Source organism: Chaetura pelagica, unplaced genomic scaffold (genome assembly GCF_000747805.2).
Source record: "Chaetura pelagica isolate M959 unplaced genomic scaffold, ChaPel_1.0 scaffold24, whole genome shotgun sequence".
In the NCBI taxonomy this organism is placed as follows: domain Eukaryota; kingdom Metazoa; phylum Chordata; class Aves; order Apodiformes; family Apodidae; genus Chaetura; species Chaetura pelagica.
This window is the reverse complement of record NW_009953077.1, coordinates 3,434,356-3,461,716: the sequence shown is the minus strand read 5'-3', so window position 1 is coordinate 3,461,716 and position 27,361 is coordinate 3,434,356. Positions and strand designations below refer to the sequence as shown.

General features: G+C 43.0%; 1 protein-coding gene across 1 annotated transcript in view; it reads right to left on the bottom strand.

Moving 5' to 3' along the window:
- Positions 1 to 27,361, bottom strand: part of LRIG1 (leucine-rich repeats and immunoglobulin-like domains 1) — a 195,501-nt gene that overhangs the window by 23,836 nt on the left and 144,304 nt on the right. The window contains 5 exon segments of the mRNA XM_009996944.1: positions 1,356 to 1,499; positions 2,330 to 2,473; positions 4,661 to 4,804; positions 5,827 to 5,964; positions 24,542 to 24,616. Coding sequence (XP_009995246.1) covers positions 1,356 to 1,499; positions 2,330 to 2,473; positions 4,661 to 4,804; positions 5,827 to 5,964; positions 24,542 to 24,616 — 645 coding nt within the window.

Below are 27,361 nucleotides of genomic sequence, written 5' to 3'. Positions count from 1 at the left end.
CAGTGAGACAGCTAATTTGAAAAAGAGTGTGCTCCTCTCCTCAGCAGTTTGGATTGTAGGGGTTGAGAGAAATCAGCAGGTCTCTGCTGCTTCCTCTACCTTCTCATCTCTCCACCAGTGAGAAATCACTGGAATGAACAAGTGGAAATGTCTGTCTACAACTTGGCCTGGCAAGGAAACAGGGGAGCAGCACACAGAGCAGCAGCCAAAACTGCTACACAAAGGGGTTAATCTGTTGTGCTGCTGGGACTCCTGCTGCCAGCCAGTTCTGGACCAAGTAAATCTAACACATTTCATTCCCATTGACCAAGCTATAGGTAACAAGCGAAAAGAAAGACCCAGCAGCCAAACCATCATTTACCTGTGATGAAATCCTATGCTCCCACTGTGGATTTTTCCATGATTTTGATGCCTTAGCACCTGACTGGTGAAAACAATCAGCCCTTTCTCATGCCTTTCTCAAGCCCTTACATGAGACCGAAGTCCTGGAGTCACATTTTCTCCCACCAACTCAGAGAGGCAACTCATCCTTCAGATGACCATCTCCTTCCTTAGCACAGATAAGCAGGGGTCTGATCACCTCTCCTTCTTGGGTCAGGGACTTAGAAATTAATTCTTTTGTACAACCAGAGACAGTGTCTTCTGGTAACTGAAACCCACTGGATGTAGCAATAGGGGAGGTAAATAAGGATCTTTTAATAAAGAATGAAACATACACATTCAAAGAAGTACACAGAGGCAGTCTAGATGTATCTAGTGCTTCTTTTCCTCACCCTTCAATTTCAGAGCAGGCCTCTCCTACAAGTACTCTTTGGCTGTGGGAGTTTCAGTTAGGAGGATCTGATGGCTCCCTGCAGCAGCCTTACCCTAAAGGCAACACCTGCAAGAGCTTGTGCTATTTTGCAGAGATCTGTGCTAACACCCACACAATCACCTTTCAAGTCTCAGCTACTGCGGTCTCTGGCCCTACACTGTAGCACAATCCTGTCTGTCAAGCAAAGCACACCCCAGTGGCTCCTACCACCTCACACCACCAGGCTCTACAGTCATTACATGGAAAGCTAAGCACGTCTTGCAACTAGCAAGCTAAAATGCATTGGCAAGCAGCAGATCCCAAACTCGCCAGGTCTTTTGACACTATATACTTTTAATTTCTGGTGCAAACATATATTAATCAGGTGCTCTGAAGGTCATAACATCACAAATAACAAGGGCATCACTTAGGAATCTGCAGTTCCTGCATTTCTGTAGGAGCTGTAAGCCGTGTGATTGAGAACAATCCTTACTCCCCTTTCCTGGTAACCTCACGTTAGCACCAAACCCTGCCCAACCCACCACAATGGAAACCAACTTACAGCTCATGCAGCTTCTGACAGAAGCTCCAGCCATCAGGGTTGATGCGGGATATGGAATTGTTACTGAGGTGAAGCTGGTGCAGAGATGAAAGACCATAGAGAGAACCACTGTTGACTTCTGTCAGGCTGTTATACTCCAGGTGGCTGCGGAGATAAATCAGAAGGAATTGACAAATAAGCAGCACTGGTTAAATGCTGAAGAATTTCCAACAACAATTCAGATTTTAGCCATTCCTACACACCCTTCTATATATCCATGTGGATATATGTGTGTCTGGGCATTTCCTGTGCAAGTGAAGGATAGAAATTCACGGACAACTCAAAGGAAGTGCCCAGGATGAGCTGTGATTGCAGAAATATGCTCCACTGCAAGAAAACTGGGCTAAAAGCATCCCATTCAAGTTTGTATTTGCGGAGTGTCGGTCGTGTGGCAGCAGTGCCCAGAAACATGCTGCCTTGATCACCTGCAAACACATTTGAAAGCAAATAATGTTCGAAGTTTCAAGCATTTCTCTGCAAGGACTATTCAACTAGTTCTCTTGTATGGAAAGAGCACACCACTGAGATAGGCCAGCTTGGTTTCTAGGTATCCCAAGAGACAGAATAATCAGATCTGCAACACACAGTTTCCATGTATCAGTCAAAACAAACTTGCAGAAGCCAGATGAACTTTTATTTAAAGACCAATTGAGATCTTGCTGGATGTTCAAACTTTCAAAGGAATACCATCACAGTTTGAAAAACAGGACTTTTTTTAACTGAACACCTGGTATATCAGTGAGCTTTAATAATCAGTGGCTCAACTAAACAGAAGCTGCAGAGCTCTGTGCATGCAGGACACAGAAAGAAGCAAGAGGACTGGCACAGGTGCTCACAGGTCTTTGATGGGACTCCTTGCTAAAATGGAAAGAAAGACATAATAGCAGGTGAAGTGTAGACTGTTTAAGGGAAAAGAGTTCATGTCTCCAACTTACAGAACTTGCATCTTGGCTAGACCCCAGAAGGCCCCATCTGTCAATTTGCTGATGTTGTTGCGCTGGAGTTTCAGGACTTCCAAGCTGTCCAACCCCTGGAATGTCAGGCCTTCAATCAGGCGGATGCGATTCCGGTTCAGCTCCCTAAAATCACCAAGGCCATACAAGTTCATTAAATCCCAGGCCTTTCTCACAAAATCATCTGTGCAGCATACAATGGGGACAGCAATGCCAACACCTCCTCTGTCAACAGTTCCCAGGAGAGAGCAGAAGCCCACCGGAAACTTTCGATCCCAGAGCTAGCCAGGGAACTCAGCTGGGTGTGATGGCTTAAATAAACTCACCCAGGGACCGAATTTCACTTTAGAGAAATAACAAAGTGCAGCAATTCCCGTTCATCCCTCCTCTCTCTGCATTTCTTTTAAGCCATTCATCCTTTTCATCAGTTTTCACATGTCATCTTTTCTCAGAGACACCAGTTGAACCAACATAGTTAAAACATCAGCACTATTTCCCTTACAACCCACTGTTTTTACAGGACCTGGAACCACCCAGTAAAAATGTGCTCTGAAACAAGCTGGTGCCATAAGAACTGTGAGCCCAAGAGGAAATTTTATGACTAAGTTTGAAAGAAAAGCTTTCAGTTCCCCTGACAAATTTCACATTTTTTCCTATTATAAGAAACTAATAAAGAGTGAAGTAAGTTGTTTCCAGTAACAAGGCAGTCTTAGTATTTTGTGTGTACAAAAATCTCCAACTTGGTTCATTAAATTTCTCTTTTTTTTTCCCCTGGGTGGGGAGGGACTCCTGAATTTTAGGAATACTTTTTTTCTGAATAGCAATATGAACAAGATCACAGCACACTTTACAAACCCATATCAAGCAGTCTTATGGATTGCTAAAAAGACATCCCAGGTGAAAACTCAGTTCCACAGTCAGTGGAAAACTTCATTGACACAACACACTAGAGCCGAAGATAGAGATTTTAAAAGAGATTTTTCAGTGGGTACCTTTCTGCCCATACAAGACTAACCAAGGTGTACACAGAAGTTCCCAATTCAGTGTGTTGAAGAAAATGGTGGAGGTGACAACATCTGAACTTGTTTTGGAAAAGATGAGGAAGCTGAAGAAACTTTCAAATTTGCTTTTTAACTGCCTAAAAAAAACAATGTTGAACTTGCACTCAAATTAGTGTAATTAAAGTCAAGTAAGCAATTTAAAAGTTTGCAGGCCTAAAGACTCTTGCCTTACTACACTTCCTAGGCTATTAGTGAACTATGCTTTGCCAGAAAAACAACTGTACACAAATTCTACAACACATCAAGTACGTGTAACTTGCCATTAGTTAATGTTTATGTATAGGGTTAAACAACCAGATGTGAGACTGTCTTAAAAATTACTCCAACTTTCAGAAAAAACTGTGCCCCTAAACAGATTGAGTTGACCCTCCTTTTTATTACAGTTTTGCACACGATGCAAACAAACACAGTGGATTAAGAGTTCTCAGTCAACAGACAGTATCTTCCAACTGAGAGATGCATGTGCTACCATGTCACACTGTTCAATCCCAAACTAGCTTTGAATCCTACGTGTCTCAAGCACAAAACCAGACCCATTCCTTAGATGCATCTTGGCTTAAGGATTTGTCCCTCAGTCAAGAGGTTTCCATTTAGAGGTGTGAGTTCTGACAGCTTTTGTTAACAGAGGTTGACCTTTTGCCTATCAAATTTGATGGGAAGACTGTAGTGAGCCTCAGGCTAGGCTCATTTCTCCGACAGGAGCAGAAGGGAAAAGGTAAACCATTAGTGCCACTATTTTACACATAAAGCATATTTATAGCTGCAGATGTCTGTGTCCCCAAACAGCTCCTGCCATACAGACCACAGGCAGGACAACGTGTGTGTTAACTCATCTACAGTGCTATTTTCCCTGCCCAAATATCATTGCACAGTTTAACAACCTTCCGTAGTTGCTTTTATTGCCACATAAAGACACCTGTGTGGTCTTGAAAAACCTAACATGGTAGGCTGAGTTTTAAAGGGAACAGATTTGTCTTAAGCTGTCCAGTGCACAAGGCACTGATGTCTGCTACAGCATCTCTCCCTTCCCACCTGGTTGAAAGAATGGCCTGAAAATCCAACAGGTACAAAGACAAAAGGGACCCTCTCCCAGCATATTTTACTAGGTGCTGGCAGAGGACTCCTGCATAGTCTGCTCTAAGTTTTACAGATAGCAGGTGAGGAAGGGTGACATTTGGTGTGTATATCCTCGGGGACATTTTGTTTCCATAAAGTGTGGCTGAGTTTAATTAAAGTGCACATTTTTACTCACAGTTGTGTTAGCCTGGGTAGCCTGAACGCCTTGACAGGAAGCTGAGTGATCCTGTTTTTACTCAGACGAAGTGTTAGCAGGGACCGTGACAGACTATCAAAAGCACCAGGCTCCAGGGTGCTGATTCTGTTGCTCCCCAGGTAGCTGCAATAAATCACAGCAAGAAAATGAATATTTCTGTCAGAAATCACCTTTTATCAGCATTTGGTCTTCACACAGACCAGTGAAATTACAGATGACTTCAAATCAGCTGGATTTCTGATGGCACAAAGTGCACAGTGCCTTGCCCAGAGCCATGTGACAAACATGGAGAAGTGCTGTGGACTTCCCAAGAGCTCCTTGATACTCTGCTACTTCTGCTAGGCTATGGGGAGTGGAAGCCAGAAACTAAAGAATATTCCAAGTGCATTCAATGACCCTGTTCATCCCCCATTTTCTCCTCAACATCTGCTCCAGGGCTCTTCTGTACACAGGCATCTTAGCCACAGAAATTGTTTTTACTGGGTAACAGGCAACCATCAGTCACATATCTCTCATATCCTCTGACAACCAAGGGCAGAAACTTTGGTGCAAACTTGAATGCATGCAGATTATCTCTCTGTACCTCTTCCAATGTACCTAAAATACAGATTATTTTATCTTTTCCTGAACAGGTAAACTTCTCTATTGGGATGGCACTACTCTGCTTAACTCTTGGTTTTCTTCCAATGAGAGATTTCTGTTCTTAACATTCAGTAGCCGTTTTAATGATGAATACTCATTCCTCGTTCCCTCTTCCAGATGCATATGGGATCTAGGAAACACCAGATACACTTCCCACTGGGAAAAGAAACAGACACTTCTTCTGACTTCTAGGTTTACAGCTCTAAAGACACCCATACCTGAAAGACAGCAGGATACCTTTTCTGTGTTCCAACATTCCAATGCAACACAATTCATAATTTGCACTCTTAACAGATAGGTCAGAAAACAAAAAGACGGAGCTCAAAAAAATAACCTGACAGCAGGGACAGCATACTACCTTCTAATTTTCCTTTGATTTTAAAATCCTGACAAAGAACCTCTTAGTTTATCTGTTCATTTCCTCTCCTTTTTCTTAAAGGTTTGAGGCCCTTTTCTTTGCTGCAGTAACTCAACAAAGGCTGTTCTCAACAAGAAAAACTCACAGCTCCTTTATGTGAAGTCCCTGTGGAAAGCAGCCGTTTCGGATTTCCGTGATGTCATTGAAACTCAGGTCCAAGGTTTCCAGGGTAACGTAGGGCTTCAGTTGACTTGCTTCAATGCTACGAATCCTGTTGTGATGCCTGAAACAGTCAGGAAGAGAAATGGAGACAGTTTAGTTCTCTTAGAAAAACAGGAAGAATATCCAAGGCTGCAGGAGGCCCACAGGTTGGCCCCTGACTTCACACACTCAGACTTACAGTCTTCAACAGCTGTCCAGGGAGAAACCCACACTGGAGAGATCCTCCCTAATCCCCACACTGTTCCTATGGCTAGAAAGACTCACTCACAGGTATCTGCAAGCTTCCAGACTCTTTCTGGTAGGGTGCAAGACTTTTCCCTTCCACAGAGCTATTGACTCCACTCATCAGTTTTTCTTCCAGTAATTTGGGCTTTGTCTCCTACAAGCCCACACTTCCAGAATGGATTTGTTACATGTAAGGACTGAGGTTCTAGATTTTAATCCTGCAGGAAAGGAGTGCTGATCAAAGGTTTAAACAACCTGCCAATGTTTTCCAGAGAGGATGGAATTTTCAGAGCAGGAAACAAATGAGTACATATGATCTCAGCAAAAGTTCTAAAACTTCGTTTCCTTAATTCCTCAGGATTCTTCTGAAAACTCTGAGAGCTTTGAACTATGTTACAATGATTTGTAACAAACAGAAATGCTGTAAGAGGGCTTGCAAACAGTCTTGCAAACGTTTCCTCATCTTTTGCTACCTTTGTCCCATTGTGCAATTAGCACAACTCTGCAGTACCAGTGCTCTGCCCAAGCACCAACTGTAGGATCAGACCCTATAATGACAACCTGCATTTGCTGTCCTACCAGCACCAGCCTGAAGGATTAAAACTAGGATTTTTCTTTAGAGAAGGTACTACAAGCTGTCCTCAGGATTTCCACAGCCATCAAACAGTTAAATACCTTTAGATCTCATGTGTGCTCAACAGTTGAACTAAAATCCCCCCAGTCCTTTCCTCTGACTCCCTTCTGGCCTGAATCAGTAGAGAGAACAGTAACCAATTAAAAAATAATACTCTGCACATTAGTCACAAGAAGGAGAGCACATGCCTGATGTGAATTTAGACCAGTCACTGCTATTACTGGCAAGGCTGAGAGTAAGGCACTCCAAACAGAGACACTGCTCACCAGACACTTGAGAACTTGCTGAATAATAAGAGATAGCAGAGAGGGTTCAGACAAGTACTGTGCCTTAATCTGGCCAACTACCCACTGAGTAACCAGAAGAGGAGACAGCAGCCAGTGAAAGCACTCTTGAATGCAAAGCAGGACGTTCCAGATCTCCTGACAAAGCGTCAGCTCTTTGAAACAAGAATCTGATGGATGAGCCGACTGCAGCCTTCCAGGCACTGAAGCTGATGGGTGTCTAGGAGCCCATCTTCTCCAGCTTCATCCCCATTTCAGGCTCTCCCAGGGGTGCAGGCAAGCCCCTTTCAAATAAAACCTTTCTCCTCAAAATACCAATAAGCGCACAGCAAAGGACCTGTTCCCGCAGGTCCTGCTCCCTCATCTGCAACTTTACTCTCCCTGTTATTAAAACTAGATTGTTTCACTACCACATTTACCAGTATCTGTAAAAGGAAGAGGGTAAAAACTGCATTCTCAGAACAATTTACTTACCCTTTAAACAGCCAGCACATAACCCTCACTGGCACTGGGGAAACACTTGCCAAAATGCTGCTTTTGACAAATGCTTCTTTGACAAAAGAGTTTAAATGCTACTTAATTCAGTGGAGGCTCACAAGACATTAAGGACAAATTTTACACTACTATAGCAATGTTCTGCTGCTACTACAATGCAAAAATGTGTTAAGAAAATAAGTAATAACTTATGTTCCCAAACTGGTTCTTCCATGGGTTACAGGCATACGGGTCTCTACAAACACAAACTATAAAAGGTAATGATATGGCTACTATCCAAATGACCAATATTCATTTACAGGTACAAATAAAGACTGCATTTTCACATCCATGCACACAGTGAAACAGAGGCCCAGTGAACTTACACTGTAGTGAGACTAAAAATACAAGAAAATTCACTCAGAATTTTGTGACCCCCATCATTTAAAAACACGGACAAGGGGGTTTCTGTTCCCCAAGGATTAGATTCTTTTGCAATGAACTTGATCAGCAGAATGAGCAAGTTAAAACATTTCAATCTTTTTTCCTTCTCAAAAGAAGAGAGTCCATTAAATGTATGTGTGACCCGGATTCAGAAAAGTACTTCAACACAGGCATAAGTGAAAGCAAACCCCAAGCATGTTTTCTGGAGCTCTCCTGAAACAGAGGCTGTGAGTTCAACTCTGATCTCATCCAGGCTGTGATGGATCTGGCTGTAAATTAACAGGAAATGAAAGCTTGTACAAATGAAGGTGGAGAAACTATAAATTACCTGACAATCCCTGCACAGGGCAGCTAAGTCTGCAAGGGACTGGGAGCATACATTGAGTTTGGACATGAAGTGCTCTTCAGAAGCCAATGTTATTTTTTTTCTGGAATATTAATATTTCTGTGCTTTAGTTGCTCAACATATATCCAATCTGCCTGCCTGCCAGATCTCCCAGCCTGTCCCAGAAGACAGACTTTAAGAAGGGAAAAAAAGGACAGGAAAGAACTATTTTGTTTGAGCCATGTTCACAATTTCCAGGTGCCTTCTGTCCATGTGCCTCTTGCTTTTCATGTGCTACAGCTGGCAGATTAGATGGACGCATTACTTCACACAAGAGAAAAAAAAAACAGGCTCCTTTCTCTCCCTCTCTCTGTCTCCTTCAAACATGGGCTGACTCCAAATGTAACTCTCAGCTCCAAACACTATTCCCGGCCAGTCCCAGCTGGGGAATGTCAGACAGTTTGCTGCAAAGCACTGCACCCTCTCAAAGCACTGCACTTCAAACAAAAGCAATCCGACTGACTTTTCCTATACACAACATGTGATATGAACACAACATAGTCCAAACCTTTTACTAGCCAGATTACATTTTATTTTTCATTTTTTCACTAAGAGCTGAAATGTGATTTAACCCTTCCTGTTACTACTTGGATCCTTTCAGCTCATCTGCCTTTGCTCCTGATCTCACTGCAGGGGTGTTTTACAGTAAAAAGACCAGTGACATTATGACCTTACCACTCCTCTTTAACAGTGACTGGAAAAGAGTTGGAGTTTTCCCAACTAGCTCCTTAGTTTACACTTGGTTGGCTTCAAAGGTGACAGATCAGATTTTAGTACCAATTGCCAAAACCAGGCTTTAAAGTACAAATTATCGGTGCTTCCACAACCAATTTGCCTCCATGTATCTTTTCCTCTCTCCACTCCTCAGGTATCACAGCCTGGAAACAGCTTTCCCTGTCTCACTTTAGCCAAGCTTACCTCAAGAGTATACGATGACAGAGCTTCAATGTGAGATTGAGCAATTAGAGCCTGGAGCAGGAGCCAAGTCTCTTAGTTTCTATTCCCAGCTCTGGCACTGACTCATCTGCCTTGGGCAAGTTTCTTAACCCCTCTCTATCTCTGGTTTACAAATCTGTATGGGATTGTAATACAGCGCTAGGACAATGCAGCACTTCACTGACAACTAAGAATTTGAATTGAAAGGAGTTCAAGTGAAAAAAGAAATCATAGGAACTAAGGAGCCTCTCCCAAGTCCATTTGGGTTTGCTCACGAATATGGGTGGATCTGGCTGAAACAGTTGAAATTCCCGGTTCATATCCAACCTCTTTCCCAGAGACACCCCATTTACAGCAGATCTTGAATGGCAACATCTGAGTGCCAAAAAAAGGTAACTCCAAGTCAGCAATGGATTACTTTCATGCTCTGAGCTGCGTACACATGACTGCTTCACCCTCAGGCCAGCACCAGCGACAGCTGCAGATGGGGAGAGGAGAGCTGAGGGCAGTGGCTTCCAGCCACTGCTGCTTTACCTGCCTGCACCCCAGGTCAACACCCTGAGGTACTGCAGCATTTTAGCCCTTGCACTTTGCACCACTCTTGAATAGGTCCTTCAGGATTACAGAAGACTTAGATTAAGCTCAGCCAGCTCTTTGCTGAACCAAGCCTGGGAGGACCATGTCAGGAAGCAAATGCGTGCTCTGTGCTCCTCTGGGCTGCTGCAAGACAGAAAAACAAGCAAAATGTCTCAGCAAAGCCAAAGCATGTTTGGGTTTGCTCTAAGTCGGGAGGGAGGCGAAGGGGGTGGCAGGAAAACAACAGGTGGCACAAAGTCAAAAGCTTGCAGCATTTCCAGGAATCTCAGCCTGTGTTTTAGAGGTAAAGTTACACTTTAATCCCGGTGGGTTTCCTCATTCGAAGCGTCTTTGTGAATCTTTATTTGATAAACAGGCTGTGAAACAGTTTCCACTAGACTTAAGAGGAGAAGAATTCACCTTCCCCTTTGCAGCAAGGCTGTCCTTTGGAGAACTCTAATCAGTTTAATTTAGACTGTGGCTTCAAACTACTTGTGTGAAATCGATGCAGAGAGCAGTGCAAACACACGCCTTTGTTGTTGGAGCCACAGTCACTTCCCCTCAGCAGCTGCCCCTCAGAAAGCTGACAGCGGAAAATCAAAGCAAGCAGCCCCTCAGATGGGAATGTTCAAGGGGCTTTGGCTGGACTGATTTAAATACAATCAGCAAAAAACCTCCTGGTTTAGACAACACTTGAATTAAGGCTGCCTTGGCTGCTGGGAGTCTGCAGCACAAATGTTTGGTGTGAAGCGAGGCTAAAGGCAGGGAGAAGTCACATGCTTGGCCTTCAAGTCGTGTCAGTTTACAGAGCTGGCTGGGCTCGGGAAAAAAAAAAGCAAGCAGTAATACAGTAAACCAATTAAACCAACACCTGTTACAGGCATCAAAAATAAAATCAAGCTTCAAAAGAGAGGCTGTGCACCTCGGGTAGGGTTCTATTAATATGTGAGCACACTTTAAAAATTAGCATATGAGGGAGATCACAAGACCAGAAAGAGAGAGATTTAAAAGTTCAGGGTTTGGTTAGTATTTCCATACTGGGAAACTACTGAAGAAACCAAATCCTAAAGCTAGAAAGAGTTACGGGGTTTGCTACTGAAGGACAGGCAAGGTTTGGTGTCAGAGACAGACCATGCAAAGAGAGAGGGATCAAAGGCCCTGTAACAGAAGACGGATCACATACACTGTGACTAACTGATGCCTGGAATTACCTGCCCTCCTCCTCCTCTACCTCCTCAATTCAGAGGAGATGGAGATTTAATATTGATCCTCCAAGAAACACTAGAGAAGATTCAAGACATGGGTTCCTACACTCTCACCCTAGATGATCTCCCATCTAATTTTAGCCCATCACTCACTACACACAAAAACCAGATATTTTGTTTTTAAGAAAATCAGAGAATTTTCCTGACAAGATGAAAGGGAACTGATAACATGGAAGATGTTTGTGTTTACAACAGCAGTAACTTATACCTCCCTGCTTGTTCCAGTTACATTACTACAACCAATAACTGAATATCCAGAAGAAGTACTTCTTATCGACATAAGGAAAAAGGGAAAAAGGAGAGTGTCATTGTGACCAGCTTTGTTCAGATTTTTTTTTCTCATTGTCATCAGCTTTGACTCAAGTTCATAAAGTTTATCAGTGCTCAATTTTTTGCATTATTTTAATTACATGTTACTTATAAAAAGTTTTTTACTTCCAAATATTTTTATTTTGGAAACATTCCTCTGCTGTACTGGAGCTTGTGAAAGATCTACTTTGTAGTGGTGTAGTTATCTCTGCAGCAGAAAATAACGTGAGCAAGCAGATGACACCATGGCAATCTGTGGCACACTATCCCTGGGCACAAGACCTTCCCTAAAAGGCTGAACTTCCCCAAGTAAGTCATTATGCTCCCCAACTGCTCTGGAAAAGTCACACTAAAATTGTCTGACACTTGGCACTATCAAGATTTTGTACCATCACAAAAATGTACATTTTTATCCAACACGTTAGATTTGCTTATGGGAACAGCCCTGCTGTCCTTGCAGAGTAACATGTAAGGCAGCATAGGTTATTGCCCAGGCAGGATGCAAGTAAGCATGGAATCAACCCCCACTTTTCTCAGATGCTCTGAATCACTCCTTCCCTGAGGAATCCTAGTGAATTCCCAGGCTGCCACAGATACAGCTCTGTTTGTTCAGGTGCTGGCTGCATACACAAGAGCAGAGCAGTGGCAGGCCAACTTAGGGTTTAGCAGTGACCGCATTTTAGGGTCAGCCACAAAAAAAACCACCACCCCCCATTAAAAAAAAAAAATACAAAAAAACCCCACCAAACAAAAAAAAGCACCAAAAATGATTCTCTAATTATTACAAGTATCTTCTATTTTTCTTAAAAGTTCACATGCTCTAGCTAAGTCTGTATGTAAGCATCTTCCCTCTCCCTGCTACTCCTTCAGAAGAAAGCCTTTCCAAGATGCAGCAAACAAAATCAGTGATCATTTTAGGCTGTTTTAATTAAAAAGTGCCATATGTAAGTGTAGAACAAGAACAGGCTGAAGGTCTCAAGACATTTCCCCATCTGCTGTAAATCAGCTTCAAAAGTGATATATTTCAGGGGGCTTTCATTCATCAGATTATGTTCTTGCCTTGTGTTGGTGGGTTAGGATGGACAAGCACAAAGCAAACTGCCCACAGATATACATAGGCTGGGACAAACAGCAGGTTCCAGAAAAAGTTATTTTTAATTTTTTCTTTCTTTTTTTTTTTTTTTCCACTGCATCTACATTTTTGTTCCAGGTCATGTATATCTGAAGTCAAAAAGCGATCTGGGAGAGGAGATTTGCTCATTCACCCCTTTGGACCTGAGAGCAGCAAGTCAAGTCAGTGACACTGCTAAGGGCTGGGTTATGAACTCCTTATTCTTACAAGCAAACTGTTTCACTGCAGTCAACAGGACTATTCTTGTGAGACCAGTGTGACTCAAGGGCCATGTTTTCATTATTCATTAAGGGCTACCCTGTGGCTGTCCACTGGACCACACTTATCTGCCTCTCACATGGATGGGCTGCAACCATCAACCCTGGTGCAGTCCAAGCATGGCCTCAGAGCATCCTCAGGCCCTGGGTACCTTACCACAGGCAGTTGTTATCCTCCTCCCAGGCACACTCACATAACTCTTTCAAGAGGCAGCCACATGGATAAGAGACAGATTAAGGACACTGTAGAAGCTGTCTTTCAGAGCAGCTGGATGTAACCAAGGGCCTAGATTTGATAGACATTCATTAAGAGTTTTTGCTGGGTTCAGTATGAACTGCACAAAGCTTTTCTTTTAACATAACCAAAACCAGCACATCCTGCAAGATACATATTCTCTTAGGATATTTCTGCCCTAGCAATGTTTATGTAAACTTTTGCTCATTAGATGACCTTATGTTTTGTGTTAGATCCACTGAGGTAAGTGATGTAATTTTTAAAAGCTCTCTTCCTCACTTTCATCTGCATTTACTCTCACTAGACTTTTTTTTACTTGCCACCATATGACTTTGGATATTTGCAATGCCTTCAGCATTCAGTCCCATTAGCAGAATAGAATGTGTGGGGTAGGCAGGATTACAAGTTACTAATTTTTAAAACAGGGGTTGTGTTATCTCCTTGGCATATTGCACAACCTGTTATGACATCAAAGTAATTAAGATTCCTGAAGACAAGACAATCTGTTATGAGCAGAGTCCCTCCCACCAGCAACAGGGTGGTTCCAAGAGGACTAGAGTTTCTGCTCCTTTCTGGTTACATTGAATGTTTCATGCCTCCACAAAGGCTTTTTAAATTACACATTCAGAAAGGGCAGATTCATTAAAAAAGGCTATGCAAAGAATTCTTTATTGTCTGATACAGCTTCTCAGTAAGGAAGGAGCCTTCCTGAACTTTTGTGAACTCAAGACCAGAGCACAACCTTTATTCCCCATGTGCAGCTCTGCCTCAAAATATTTCAGCAGGTCAGGAAAGGTGATTATCTCCCTCAACTACAAACCCAAATACAGCAAATGTTGTGTTGGATAAAAATGTACATTTGGTTTGGGATGGCATGAAATACAGCAAATGTTGTGTTGGATAAAAATGTTTTGGGATGGCATGGAAGGAGACCACCTCTAAGTCATTAAGCATAATCAATGCTGGTTTTAAAACAGCCCATTTGCCAACACTCACTCATAGCTGTGCTCATCTTTTAGCCCTTTCTCTTCCAACTTAGTCCAAATCACTGCTAGTCACCCCTCCATCTTCTCACATTCCCTACTTTCCATGTGGAGCAAGCACTGAGAAAGGCTGCACAGGAAAGGAGAGGCCCTGCTGAGTGCTGAACTGTAAGAAGGAGGAGAACTGTACTCTGGGAATAGAAGGAAGACAGTCATGTAAGTGGCAGTTTTCATACAAGAATGCAGGAAACCACAGGGCTGTCTGAATAAGGTTGTGGGGTTCCTCTTTGAAGGAAGGGCTGCATCAATATGTGAAAGGGGTCACTCAGTTGCTGGCAGATGACAGTCAGGTCAGTGTTTCTATGTTCGGCATCTTATGTCTTTGGTCTGCTGGTCTCTTGCTCCACCATTGGCTTTTCCTCTTCCACTTATACTTCAAGGGTTTTCTTCTGCTGATGAAACATGCCAGCCAAACTCAATTTTCTATCACAAATTAAATACATAAGTCAGTCCTTAAAACCAAAGAGCCCAGCTTTACTCCACTGGTTTGGTGCTCTGATGAGTTCCTGCTCTCCACAGCCCCACACTTGCACAGCCCCCAGCACAAGGAGAAGCTCCATGTCAGGGCTGCTGCCTCAGCCCCCCATCCTTACCACTGGCCTCAAAGATGAGTCAGGTTTGTGATAAGAAGGAACAGACACTAAGAACCAGATCCAGCCCAGATGTCAATTTAAGCAGCCCAGAGCAGAGGCTTGAGCAGCTACCCTGTCCCACTCCCAAACAGAGACAGCAGCCTGTTTTCATTTTCATTGCAGGCAAGTTTTGTGCTTCTAATCAACAAGGGCAGTATTTCTATTTGAAAGCCAATAGGGTCCAGGATCACAAGGCATGTAGGCACTTTTATCCTTAAATCCTGATGCTGATTTTATTTTCTCTTTGTGTAATAAATGATCAAAGTAAAGAAGATCCACCACAGCCTAGTGAGTGCATGTGTTTTGTGGGTGGCTTTGTTTTGCTTTTGTCTCTCCACAGGAGTGAGGAGGGGAAAATACACAAGCCAAAAAGCAATTAAAGTGCAAACCAAATGTAATTACTCTGCCCATGATGCTGGGACATTAATCCAAACTGTAATTACAAGCAGACTTCTTGATAGCATGCACTGTTTGGGCCTGGAAGCCATGATGTAACACAGGGATTTTTCCCACCTTTGACAGAAGCACAATTAAATCAGGTGGATTTAACTACACTGATGCTAAGGCAGGTAAATAAAGGACAACACATGAGTATGTTTACTCTCCAGAGCAAACTATAAAGACTCATGGAACTTGCAGAAGAAGTTGCTAAAATATTTGCCCCTTGAAGAAAGCAGCAGTTGGAGAAATATTTTTGACTGGCCAGTCAAACTCCTGTTAACACTTCAGAGATGTAGATAGGCTGGCTGGTTAGTCTGTTCCAACATGACACACACTTGTGCTCTGTTGAAAGGGCTTATCTGTCTTGTCAGCAAGGTCACCAGAACAGGGATAGCCTCTGGGCAGACTTCACTGTCAGCACTGCTCCATGAGACTGTTCAGCCTGCAAGAAGGAATAGCTCTGGTGTGGAAAAGCAATGCTCAAAGAACACATCTCTTCTCAACAAGTCTAGGCCCCCTGTTATTAATACAGCATATCAAGTACGAAGGATGGTTTCAAGAAACTGCAGAACAAGGTGTCAAAAGATCCAGGAAACAGAAAATTTGAGCTCAGGAATAGAACTGCTATTGTGCTAAACCAGGCTAGTGTAAAACATTATCTGTTCAGGCTTCCCTAGAGCAGAACTCATGAAATCAGTGGCAAGCATCTACCACCACTTCACCAGTAAGTTCTTCAGAGTTCTTTAGTGAGAATATTTACTTCTTCAGCACTGCTTATTTTTAAAAAGATGATAGCTGTCTCAAGAACATAAGACCACCAAAAAGGTATTCCTTTTCCAGGGCACCTGAAGAATTCCATAAACTCCAATTCCTTTCCCTGGTTGTGAATGCTAGTCACCCCTCCATTCAGCAACTGCTTCCACACAGCACATACATGGATTGGACTGGAGAAGGTATTTCAAGTCTAAAAACAACAAGTCATTTATAGATTCTTTCTTTTGCCGTCAACTCTTAATTCTTCCCCTCTGCCCAACTTATTTTTCTGTGCTCAGATCTGACCACTAGAATAGCTGTCTTTGCACTCATACACCTCTGTTTCTGTTACACTTTTCAGCTGCCTTTGCTATTTTCCCTGATGTGCAATTGAACATTAAATGGTTTGACAGGCAGAACATGTACTCACCCAACCACTTATTCCCAATCAATATTTACGTGGAATTCCTGTTAACAAGCAAGAGTTATGCAGACACTTGGAAAGGAGAGTGACCTCTTAAGTGATCACTTCATCTAAAGGTATGACTGATCACTTTCTCGCTTACCTTAACCAGAAATCAGATTTTCCACCCTGCATATCCCCAGCGGGGCTGGTTTTGCAAGAGTAAAATTCTAACTTTTTATGTGATCTCTGTCTCTGCAGTTACTTAGGGAAATGATCAGGGGTTAAAAATAATTGAAACTCCAGCACATAGGAAGCTCTTATTGAATTAGAAATAAGCTTTCTATATTTTTTGCTAATATTTTCCAACCTAGACATGGCAGGGAACTTCAGGGAACATTATTCCTACTAGGGTTTATTTACCCTGAACTCCATGCTATTTCGAATGGTGCTAGTGATGCACTGATGGAAGTACTAAGCATTATATGGAGCAGAAGATAAATGGCAAAACTTATGTTTTACTCACTGGGCTTTGAACCCCAGGCAGGATTCACAGGATTCATTTTTTAAACATCTTTCCTAAAACAGCTTTAGCCTTGTTACATGCAGAGGAACTAAAAGACAGTGCCTGCTCTCAAGACTTCTGGGACACTTGAAGGTAAGCAAAATGGAGAGATTTTCAAAGTGCTGTATGGCACCATACTTGGAAAAAAAATCATCACAATCTAGCCCCACCCCTGCACTTACTCCTCCCCAAGCATCTATTTGCAGCTGGTGCTGGAAAGGGAATGGTAGGCTGGAAAAATGATGATCTGAGCAAGCACTGCTGGTCTAACAACTAGAATAAGCTAAAGACTCATAATGAGGACTAACTGGGCAATCTCAGTAAAGAGGAAAGCACAGAAACAGGAACACATACTGATAGTTCTCAAGTCTGTGCTATTTTGTTACCAGACTGAATCAGCAGAACTTTCAGAGAGAAAAATTGATAATTCTACCCAGAAATAATTTAACTTGCTTTTATTGCAGCTGCAACTCTGCTTTTACTCACCCCTGAGCAAACTAAATTGCCGTTACTAGCAGTTTTCAGGCAGGAAACTCCAATATCCTAAAAAAACCTTGCAACTCACCAAGTTATTTATGTTTGAAATCTGCTCAGTCTGTGAGGACTAACAAAGGAATTGCTTTTGTAGACATGTGCTTTATTTGCCATATGCCATTAAATGAGACAGTCAATCTACTACAGATATTAATAGTAAGTTTAGGCTATTCTAAGGCTCAAATATGAGGCTATTTTTCATAATGACCTTAACAAAAGATCATGGTCACAAATGACCCTAACAACTAATCTAGGCTCTGTCTGCAGAGGGAGAGAACTTGGAAATCATCTTGTGCATTGTTCATGACACACACCTGCCCTTGGACAACACAACAGAAGATACTTTACATTCACAAATCACAGCTGTCCTGGGGCCATACCCGCTTAGAAGCAGCACACTTACCCACACAGGAACTTGCTTAGTCTTGGGTATAAAAAAATACATAGAACACACAAGATACTGTTCCAGTATTCCAAGTCTTAATCTTGTGTTCCATCCCATAACTTGTGTCCTCTCCTTCTTCCAGAACCAACACTTACCTAGCATGGCCTACTAAGCAGCACTCAGATGTCAAGAGCAGAAGCAGCTGCCACGGCTACACAAAATAGTTATCCTCACTAGTATATACATAAAGTATAAGGGATAACTGGTATTCCATGAGCTGCCACCAACTTTCACTGTCTCTTTCCTCTGGCCAATTTTCACACTGCTCTACACATGCCCAGACTGCTTTCTGATGCTCTTTTGTTGAGTCTGAGGACTACGTGCTTTCCTGCTGTTGCTTTGCTAGAAGAAATGATTACTCACTCCCCTGGAACAGCCTCAGATCATTTGCCATTTCTATGCACTCACAATATATGTGAAAGCTTGAAGAGGACAGGCAAATGATTAGAACAGTTACAACAGCCCAAATGAGAAGTCAAAACAGCGTCTCTTCTAGAACTTGGGAGCACATGATTAATGAGAATTTCCTCCACTGGGAAAGATTCTTGCAGTCTTTGGCCTTAAAAACTAGCAGACTTTACACACCAGAGCCTTACTATGAACTCTGAGCAAAACAAACAAGAGAGGTGGATTTTAGAATATTTTATGCCTCTATGTTGTTTGCATACTGAGCAGCCTGCCAGCATTCTTTTTTTTCACCTCACCACATTGATATATTCACATTCAAAACCAGAACCTTAGTAGCATAGCCTGTAGCACAGACAAAATACTCCAAAGCAACATTCTCTCCAGCTTCTGAGGTGAATTGCCTGAGTAAACTGAAGAATTGGTCCCTGCAGTATTACAGAAGAACTGATGCAAGCTGGGGCTGGGGGTGAATCTTCTCCCACTGAGGGATCTACACCTGCATACAACACTTTGCCTTACTTGGCAGAGAAAGTTTTCCTTGTGGAAGCAATTATGGAGCATGGCAGGCAGCAGGGTTTTCTGAGCTGCCCAAGACACATCCTGCACACAAGCAGAGCCTGCTGACTTCAACAGGACCCTGCACATGGCTGCATCTGAGTCATCTGTACTTTGTGCTTATGAGTACAAAACCACTTGCTGTGACCCAGATGGAATTAACTGAGCATTCTCCTTATTTCTAATTGTTAGATCATCCCTTTATAACTCCAGCAAAGATGACTTGCAGACTAAATCTCTTGGGGGTCAAGGCAGTTGTTTTGTTTGTACAGCAATTAGCACAGCAGGATCCCAGGCCACAAATGGCCTCCAAGGCTATATCTATGCTATCATGTTAGTTTAAACCTCAATTCTTCATTTAAGCCACCACCTACGCAGAGGTTTATGTTCTAGCCCAGTCAGGAATGTGAAGTGAGCTCACACCTCATGTAAAGACCAACTCAGGCTTGAGTGTGCTCTATAAACAGCAGAAATGCAGCAGTTTCAAGCTCTTTTCTCTAGCAGAGGTCACCCAGAGAAGCTGCCATGAACCTGCAGTTCTGATTCTCAGCTGAGTCTTCACCATCTTCACTTGAAAAGAAAGGATGAAACTGGAATCACATCTCAACATCACCTCATCCCCTGGGAAAGGCTTGTGGAAACAAAGGTGTATTTGCTAGATCACACTTGGATCAGCAGAGTACAGTGACTGCTAGCATTGATTCATCAGCTAACATTGCAAGACATGTTTGTCTTGGGTAAAAGCAAAACAGCAGCTCAAAGAATCTAATGGACCACGAGTCTTTAGAAGGAGGCTCTGCAAACCCCATTTGACAACACTAGTGAAGCAGTGCAAACAGCACTGAAATAACAATTGTTTTCCCAAGGCTTCACTAAGAACACATCAATAGCATAATTCTGATTCTGCCATGTCAGGGATCTCTAAGGCCAGTCAACTCTAATTCTGTACAAAGGTTAGTAAGATACAATACAAATTAAAGTGAAGGTCAGACAAGAAACAAGGGTCACTAACAATGTGAGTAATTTAACCAGAATTATGAAATTCCCACTACTTAGAGGATAAGCTCCCCAAGAAACCATGCAATTCAAATGGAAACATTACTCCTGATACAGAAATTACTGACTGCAGTATATGTCTTACCCCTCACATCTGGATGGAATGAATACCAGAGTACTCTCCTTTTCATGAGGACCATGCTGCCCCAAATTGGCATCAGAGCTCACCAGTCCTTTCAAGCAGACTATGTTCCCTACTACTCCTAGTTTCAAAATCTCCATATAGTTAGTTTTCAAATTTTACATGATATATTTTGCCCATGGCACAGTGGATCACTTATTCTTCTCTTATTAGTCAGTCCTCTGTTTAATTACATTTTAATGTGAATTGATCTTTACATTAATGAGTCTGTAAAGAAGATTGATTTTCTTCAAGAGACTTTTATGCCCAGTTTGGCAGCAGACTAGTCCTATTGATTTTGCTTTCCTCAGTAAATACACTGCAGAGTGTCATTGCATCCTCTGTGAATCAGCTAATCCTATTTCACACTCTTTTGCTCCAAAAATCCCTATTCTGACTTCCTTGTTATCTGTGTTTATCCAGAGCAAGATCATGGGGCCAAAGCACCTCAAACAGCTTTGACTAGTGCTAATGTAAAGCTGACTGGCATGGGTCACTGTCCCCTTTGTTCCTAAATGGTTGGGGGCTTAAAAGACTTACAGTGAAAGAAATGAAAGTTATTTTTAAGTGTTTAATCTGTTAACTTCCTTAATTCCTAGAGAACTAAGGACATGCCACAGAGTGTGCTCTGTTCACACCTGCTTCAGAGTCTGGTCAGCAGGCTCTCTGCTGAGCTCTACAGCTGTGTAACAGCCTGTTGCTGGCATGCCTGCATCACTAGATGTTGACTGAAGCAGGTTTCAGAGCTAGGGCAGAAGACAAGGATCCACATCCATCATCCCATGCAGAAATCCCCCAAAAGCCCTCCAGGATACAGGCAGATGAGGCAGTGGCAGACAGGTCCCACAGTAAGGGCTGAGCTTGCACCTGCACAGAGGTTAGTGGGAAATCTGTAGTAAGATGAATGCAGAGCTGACTTGCAGTTTAGGTCCTCTTAGCTGGCAAGCTAGCAAGGCTCAGAGAGGCAAGTTAGTGCAGAAGCTGCACATAAGCAGACTGAATTCTGCTGCAAATAAATGGTTTCTTCCATCCTCCCCTTCCCCACTGGATCAGGGAGCAGTCTTTGAGAGCCTACAGAGTTAACAAACACACTTGAGTTGCAGCAGAACATTGGAAAGGGAAATCCTCAGCCAAGAGCATGTCAGTGAAAACATCCTGCCATCAACTCCCAAATGTCCAAGTCTAGGAACTGTAGCTAAATTACTAATGCTGTGGGAATTTCAGGCAAGATTCTCCCCTCAAATACTCCAATATAATTTCAGAATTAATCCAGATTCAGTCTCTCCCCCTCCCAGCTGAATTTCCTGGCTTTTGTTTGCATTAGCAGATGTTTGCATTTAATGTCTGTCTTTATTTGGTAATCCATACAGATTATTTTTCCCTTCTGTTCTATTAAAATCCTTATCAAGTCCCTTATGTTTGCTCTTGTTGAGATGGACAACTTTGGCAGTATTTTCAACCTGTAAGGCAAACAAACTGACTCTTCAAGGAGTAATTAAACTGAACTCAGCTTTATGGCAGTATATTAGTGCATAGCATGTTTGATACGTATGTTATGCCTGCATCCATCTGCAGCCTGAAGCATCCAAAGATTTGCAAGAAAGCCTTGAGAGTTCTCTCTCCAACAGATTCCCACATGCTTACACATATGCATAACTGACCCACCGTTCTCACACATGTGGGGTCAAGCAAGTTTTGGATGATGGAGACAGGTGTGGGAAACTGAAAAACAGGGAATGCAAAGTGATCAGGCATGGCAGATTCTTTCTCCCAGCACCAAAAGGAGAAAAAATAATTTCCAGTTTAGGAAGAGTAGGAGATAAAGTAAATCATTCAAAAGGGCTGTTTTGAGTGACAAATATACAACCCTTGTTTTTATAATATGTTCACAGCCCTTTGGAAATACTTAACCACATGCAATATACAAAACCTACTTCAGAGGTTTGTGAGGTAAACACACTTCACACATTTCTAAACAGTGGTAAAAAAAGGAAATGTATTTATTTTTCTGTAGCAGTAAGAATACACTGTAACACTATATACTTAAACATAAACCAGTTTCTCAATACACAGTCTTCATCATGAATCTTCACCATGGGTTTGGTTTGGCAGCCTCCCCAGTTACTACTTCACAGATTTGCAGGGCCAGAAGAAACCAGTATAACCATACAATCCTTACATCACACAAGGCCAAATAACTTTACCCAACAATTTGCATATCAAGCCCATTAACCTACAGTTGAACTAAAGGGCCATCTTTTAGGAAGCCATCCAATTGATTTAAAGACTTCCAAGGATGGAGAAAGCTTCACTTCCTCAGCAAATCATTCCAATGTGAGTTAGTCAGCAACATCGATTAAAGCAGGTACCTCAGAACATCTTTCAGATTTTTACCTCTTATAAAAATTAAAAGGAAATGCAACAGGGGGAAAAAGTGGCATTCTCTGAAACAAGATAAACAAAGAGGTCCTTCTTGCAGAGGTATGACAGCAGCATTACAGATCCCACTATCAGAGTTATTTATGTGTAGCAGCTGAGGAAAGCAATACAGATTTCTGGAAAGTGATACTAAGCAGGTCTGTTTAGAATACCATCCTTTTATCATTTGGCTTTGTACCTTACCCTTCCTTCTGCACCACTCTGAAATTTCAGAGGAGCTGTAACTCTACTGCCTTCCACCAGTCATTATTCCTCCTTCCCAAACCGCTGATTTCATTTCAGGAATTAAAAAAAAACCCAAAGCTCTAGCAATTTGGTCCTTTGCCAAAGGCTAAATTAATAGCAAAAATAACAGGGGCTTGCGAAACTTGGATCCTTTATAGACTTCGTGAGAAGCAAAAGCCGATTTGGGGGGCCTAAAACTATATCCTGGATGGTAAATTGTATGCAAGCTTTCCATCCATACATGAGATTTCTGGAGCTTTTTGAATCCCAATGCATAACACACTGGGTTGTGCAGCAGCCTGGTAAGCTCAGTTCAAATGGCAGGCAGATGGTCTCTCATGTCAAGGGATCATGTCTTAAACAAGGGACCCTGCTTGGAGGGAGTTGCTGCCCTGCTCTGCAGCCACCAGCCCCCAGGTCACACACCCAGCCTTTCATATGTGGTCACACAAGCAGGGAGAGGCTGCAGCAAGAGGCAGAAATCAAACAAGATGGTTTCACACCAACTGAAAGAGACACTTAAAAGGTTTGATAACTGCTGAGACACAAAACATCCCCTCCCATGCAGGAGGTGAAGTGGTTACTTAGGCATTTAACAAAGACACTTGCTAGATCCAGCACTAATGATAAGAGGTACACTTTGGCTCTTGAGCTCTGCAGGAACATGGTACCCCCATGAATGCAATCAAAGGCTCTACATCTCAAACTAAACTCACTTCACACCAGGAGTGAGATATGGACACCAATTTGAAGCTAGATCCCTAAATTGAATTAAGACAGTGAGGGAGTTCGTCCGCTTTGCATATGTTAACACTGCCTAATGGAAGAGCAGGAACAGTGCCAGTTCATTTCACTCTATTATGTCCTTGATTTAAATAACAGGAATGTACTTTTAGTCAGATTGTCTTGAAGTTGGAGCCCCATAAGCCCGAGAGGCCAACCACCTGGTGGTATGGACATGGGTACTTTCCACTACAAGGAGAAGTAAATCCCTGGTAAATAGGAACACCTGCCTGCAGACACAGGCTGCATTGCCATGCACACTGGAAGCCATTGCTTAAACTGCACAAGCACATTGCTGGAGCCCACATTAGCTGTAACCACCTCCCCTTCCCAGGAACTTGGGATCTATCACACATACCTCAGCAAAATTCCTTCTCGGTGTGCATTACAAGCAGACACATGCAAAAATAATTTTAGAAATCCACACTCATAAGGTATAAGAAGTTTGATATTATGTCTTTACTCCCTTCAGCAGCATTCCCAACCTGAGACCCTCTGTGGTAAGATACACAGAGACTCAGGTGTCTAACACTTCTGCAGGCACTTAAACTACTAAAGTTAGGAACTTCAAAGCTTCTGCAGATCTAGCATTACAATCACCAATCACCCTCTCAAAAGAACAAGAGAAAAAAAGAATTTGAAAGAGACCATAAAAATGTGTCTGAAAGACTAAGATGTGAATAGTCTCTGGCTTTAACAGAAATCATCAGAAAAGGGCCAAGGGAAAAAACCAAATAATATAAAAGGTAAGATTGCATACTCTTAATAGCACAAGTACGATATAATGAATGAAATCCAAAGGCAGATGAGAAAAAATAGTTTTCTCAATATACAGCTAACCTGTGAAGTTTGTTGACATGTTATCACTGACCATAAGCACAACACTAATTGAGCCAAACCTCACACAAACCATATTACTCCAGAAGGTGCTTGTTAACTAAGGTGCAAACAAGTCTGATAGAGAGATCTGCAGAGTCAGCAGAAATGGGTGTGCCACACATGAAACTCTGTCAGTAGCTACTAAACCTACACTACAAACAGCTCAAAGTCAAAAGCAGAAAAAGGTGGCAGCAACTTACAGGTAGAGGAAGCGGACACTGGAAGCAGCAGGTCCCAGGGAGGGAATGGCAGTCAGCTCGTTGTTGTTCAATTGCCTGCAACAAACAAAAATTAGTTGTTGTAGCAAGCAGTGTGAGAGAGCAGGGGACAGGCATGGCACTTCCTTACCCATCCCCCCAACAATCTGGGAACACTGGCATTCTGGCAGAGGCCCCTGTCTCAAGGGGTTTGTCCAAGTCTCTCTGACAGTCTCACCTTTCCCTCCCAATAGTTTAATAAATGACAGCCACCATAACTGGTCCCACAATATCCCTCTTTATTAAAGTAAGGCTTTTTTCCCCCCCTTCTACCCACTCCTTTAAGCAAAGCCAAGCACCACCAAGGAAGGCACTGTGCCACAGGCCTCTGTCAGCCTGAGCCTCCACAGATGATCAGGGATCCAAGCCTGTAATTAGGAGGCTGCACCCATCACCATGAGGCAGCCAGGTCCCACTGCCTCAGGACAACGGATTTAACTCCCTCCCCAAGGAGCAGCCCCAGCCCCAAGCTCCAGGCCAGGGTGTGATGGCCCAGCAAGGAGCCATGGCAGCCTCGGGCCTCCTCTCTACACCAAGCCAAGTTCTGGAAATCCTGCAAGGGGCAGCCCTACAGAGCCAGCAACACACACACGAAACAGGCACTTGGTGCTGTAATGCCACCCAAACGAGGTGACCTGCTCCAGCCAGCCTGGCAGCACCGTGCACCCCCGAGGCTAATGGCAATCGCAGACAAGGCCTCCCTCCTGGAAAGGCCAGCAGAAAAACGTCCCCCTCAATGGCCTAATGTTTGAAGTGTTTTTCTGACTGAAAACAGATCCGTGTCATGTGACGGGCTCTTCCTTAGTTTAAAGGGCCCTTGTTTGTATGGTGAATTAGTCAATTAATTACTGTAACAGTCGCTTGTTTGGCTGCTTGAAAATTACCTAATTTCTTCGCCATCCTGCCCGCTCCCCGCGCTGAGGCAATTCAAGCCAAACCCCGCCAGCCCGGGGCAGCTCCCTGGGACCTCCCCGATGAGCAGAGCCTCGCTGGGTCTCTCTGCTGCCTGTCTTTGAAGCATTCCCCTTCTGCAATGGGGATCTCATAAAGATGATGACCCAGGTGTGTGAAGCAGAGCATCCCACAACAGGCACAACAGCGGAGCGCGGGGCAGCTGTGGCACGCCAAGCGTGGGCATGAGGTGGGGAAACCCTCAGTCACGTTCGCTTGTTTTTCCACTTTCCTTTAAAACTTTTTTGCAGGTGTGAGAGGGCAGCAACACATCCAACCCAGAACTTCCTTCTGAATCTGCTGAGAGCAGGCAAGATATTTGATTTCATAAGAAGTTCCAGGCAGTGCTAGGATAAAAGCTTTCCTCAGCCTCAGCTCTGCCTCTGACATTACACCAGTACCATAAAATGTAAGGAAAAAAAGCCAGCTGCATTGCTATTCAGCAAGGAGCTCCACTTTACAACTAAAAGCTTCTTGTTGCTCATATTATAGCAAGGTCTAGAGCTTCCAAAGGTACTACTAAGCAAGCAGGAAAGAGCATCGAAATGCTCCTACTGGTGCCCTATTTTTATTAATATCCAACTGAGCATCTTTTAGAAAGGCATTGGAAAAGGAGGATGATAAGCCCACCCTCCAGTAGCCTGGCTCAGCAGCTCCAACATGAACCAACATCTAACTGGTCAAACCCTCGTCTGACATAAGTGTGATTTTCATATATTAGCCTCCTGTCAGGTCTGAAGTCAGTCAGAAGTTGTTTTCCCACCTCATTTTCTCTTGGCTCACAGGCACCAGTTGCTGACAAACAGGAGACAGCCAAGCTTGGTATTTTCCTGGGATTTCCCTCTCATCTTCCCCTTCCCCCATGTAAAGGAACAAAAAAAAAGCAATCCACCCCCCAAAAAAACCCCACAAACCTAGAACAGCCAGCCTTTAAACTTTCAGTCTCCTTTCTCCTCCCCTTTGACAACAAACCTGCTGCCTCTGGGTGCAAAGGCAGAGGAGGAGGGGGGCACCCATATAAAATATTTACAGCCCAGCTGCCAGGCTGGTGTCAGGCTGAAATGGAGCCTGCTCAAGAATAGCACAGCTCTCCAGAGCTTTCAGTGAAATGCACTTTAGAGAAGAAAAGGTGAGTTGTTTGGAGAGGAATTTTAGCACAGTTAACTGCTGTTTTGTTATAAATGAGCTTGAAAACCTAAGAGCCATGCAACCCGTGATCCATATGACCTGAGGAAACCCCAGAAAGGACCACAGGGCCTACCCTACAGCACCACCCTCCATCCCACACTTTCAACCAAAGTATGAGAATGGATGGACCTCAGAAAGGTGTCATTAGAGAGAGCCACTAAAGGGAGCAAGAGAAAGCATAGGTGTCCTGAAGGAGGAAAACAGTGTCACACTCAAGCCCCTTCCACCTAAGCCTCCATCAGCACAAAGATACTTATTTGACAGCATGTTGGATCATAGAATTTCATATAATTTTGAGCTACTAAATTTCATCTCACACAATCTTTTAACAGAAAAAAGCTTCTTAAAAAACCACCATAAACAACTGCCTAAATCCAGGGAAATGGAAAAATGCAGCATAAATATCGCTATTAATTCATTACCATCTTAGTAATGCAAAATAGAGAATCAAAGTTATTATATGCTCAAATCTTCTGGTTTAGAGATTTTCTTAAAATTAAGATAAAACAGTTTTTTTCAGAATACATTTGTACTAATTATTCACATACAGAGAGAAACACACAGAGCTTTGAGCCTCATCTCATGCTCAGGAACCACCAGCACAGTGTTTGAAGCATCATGGGA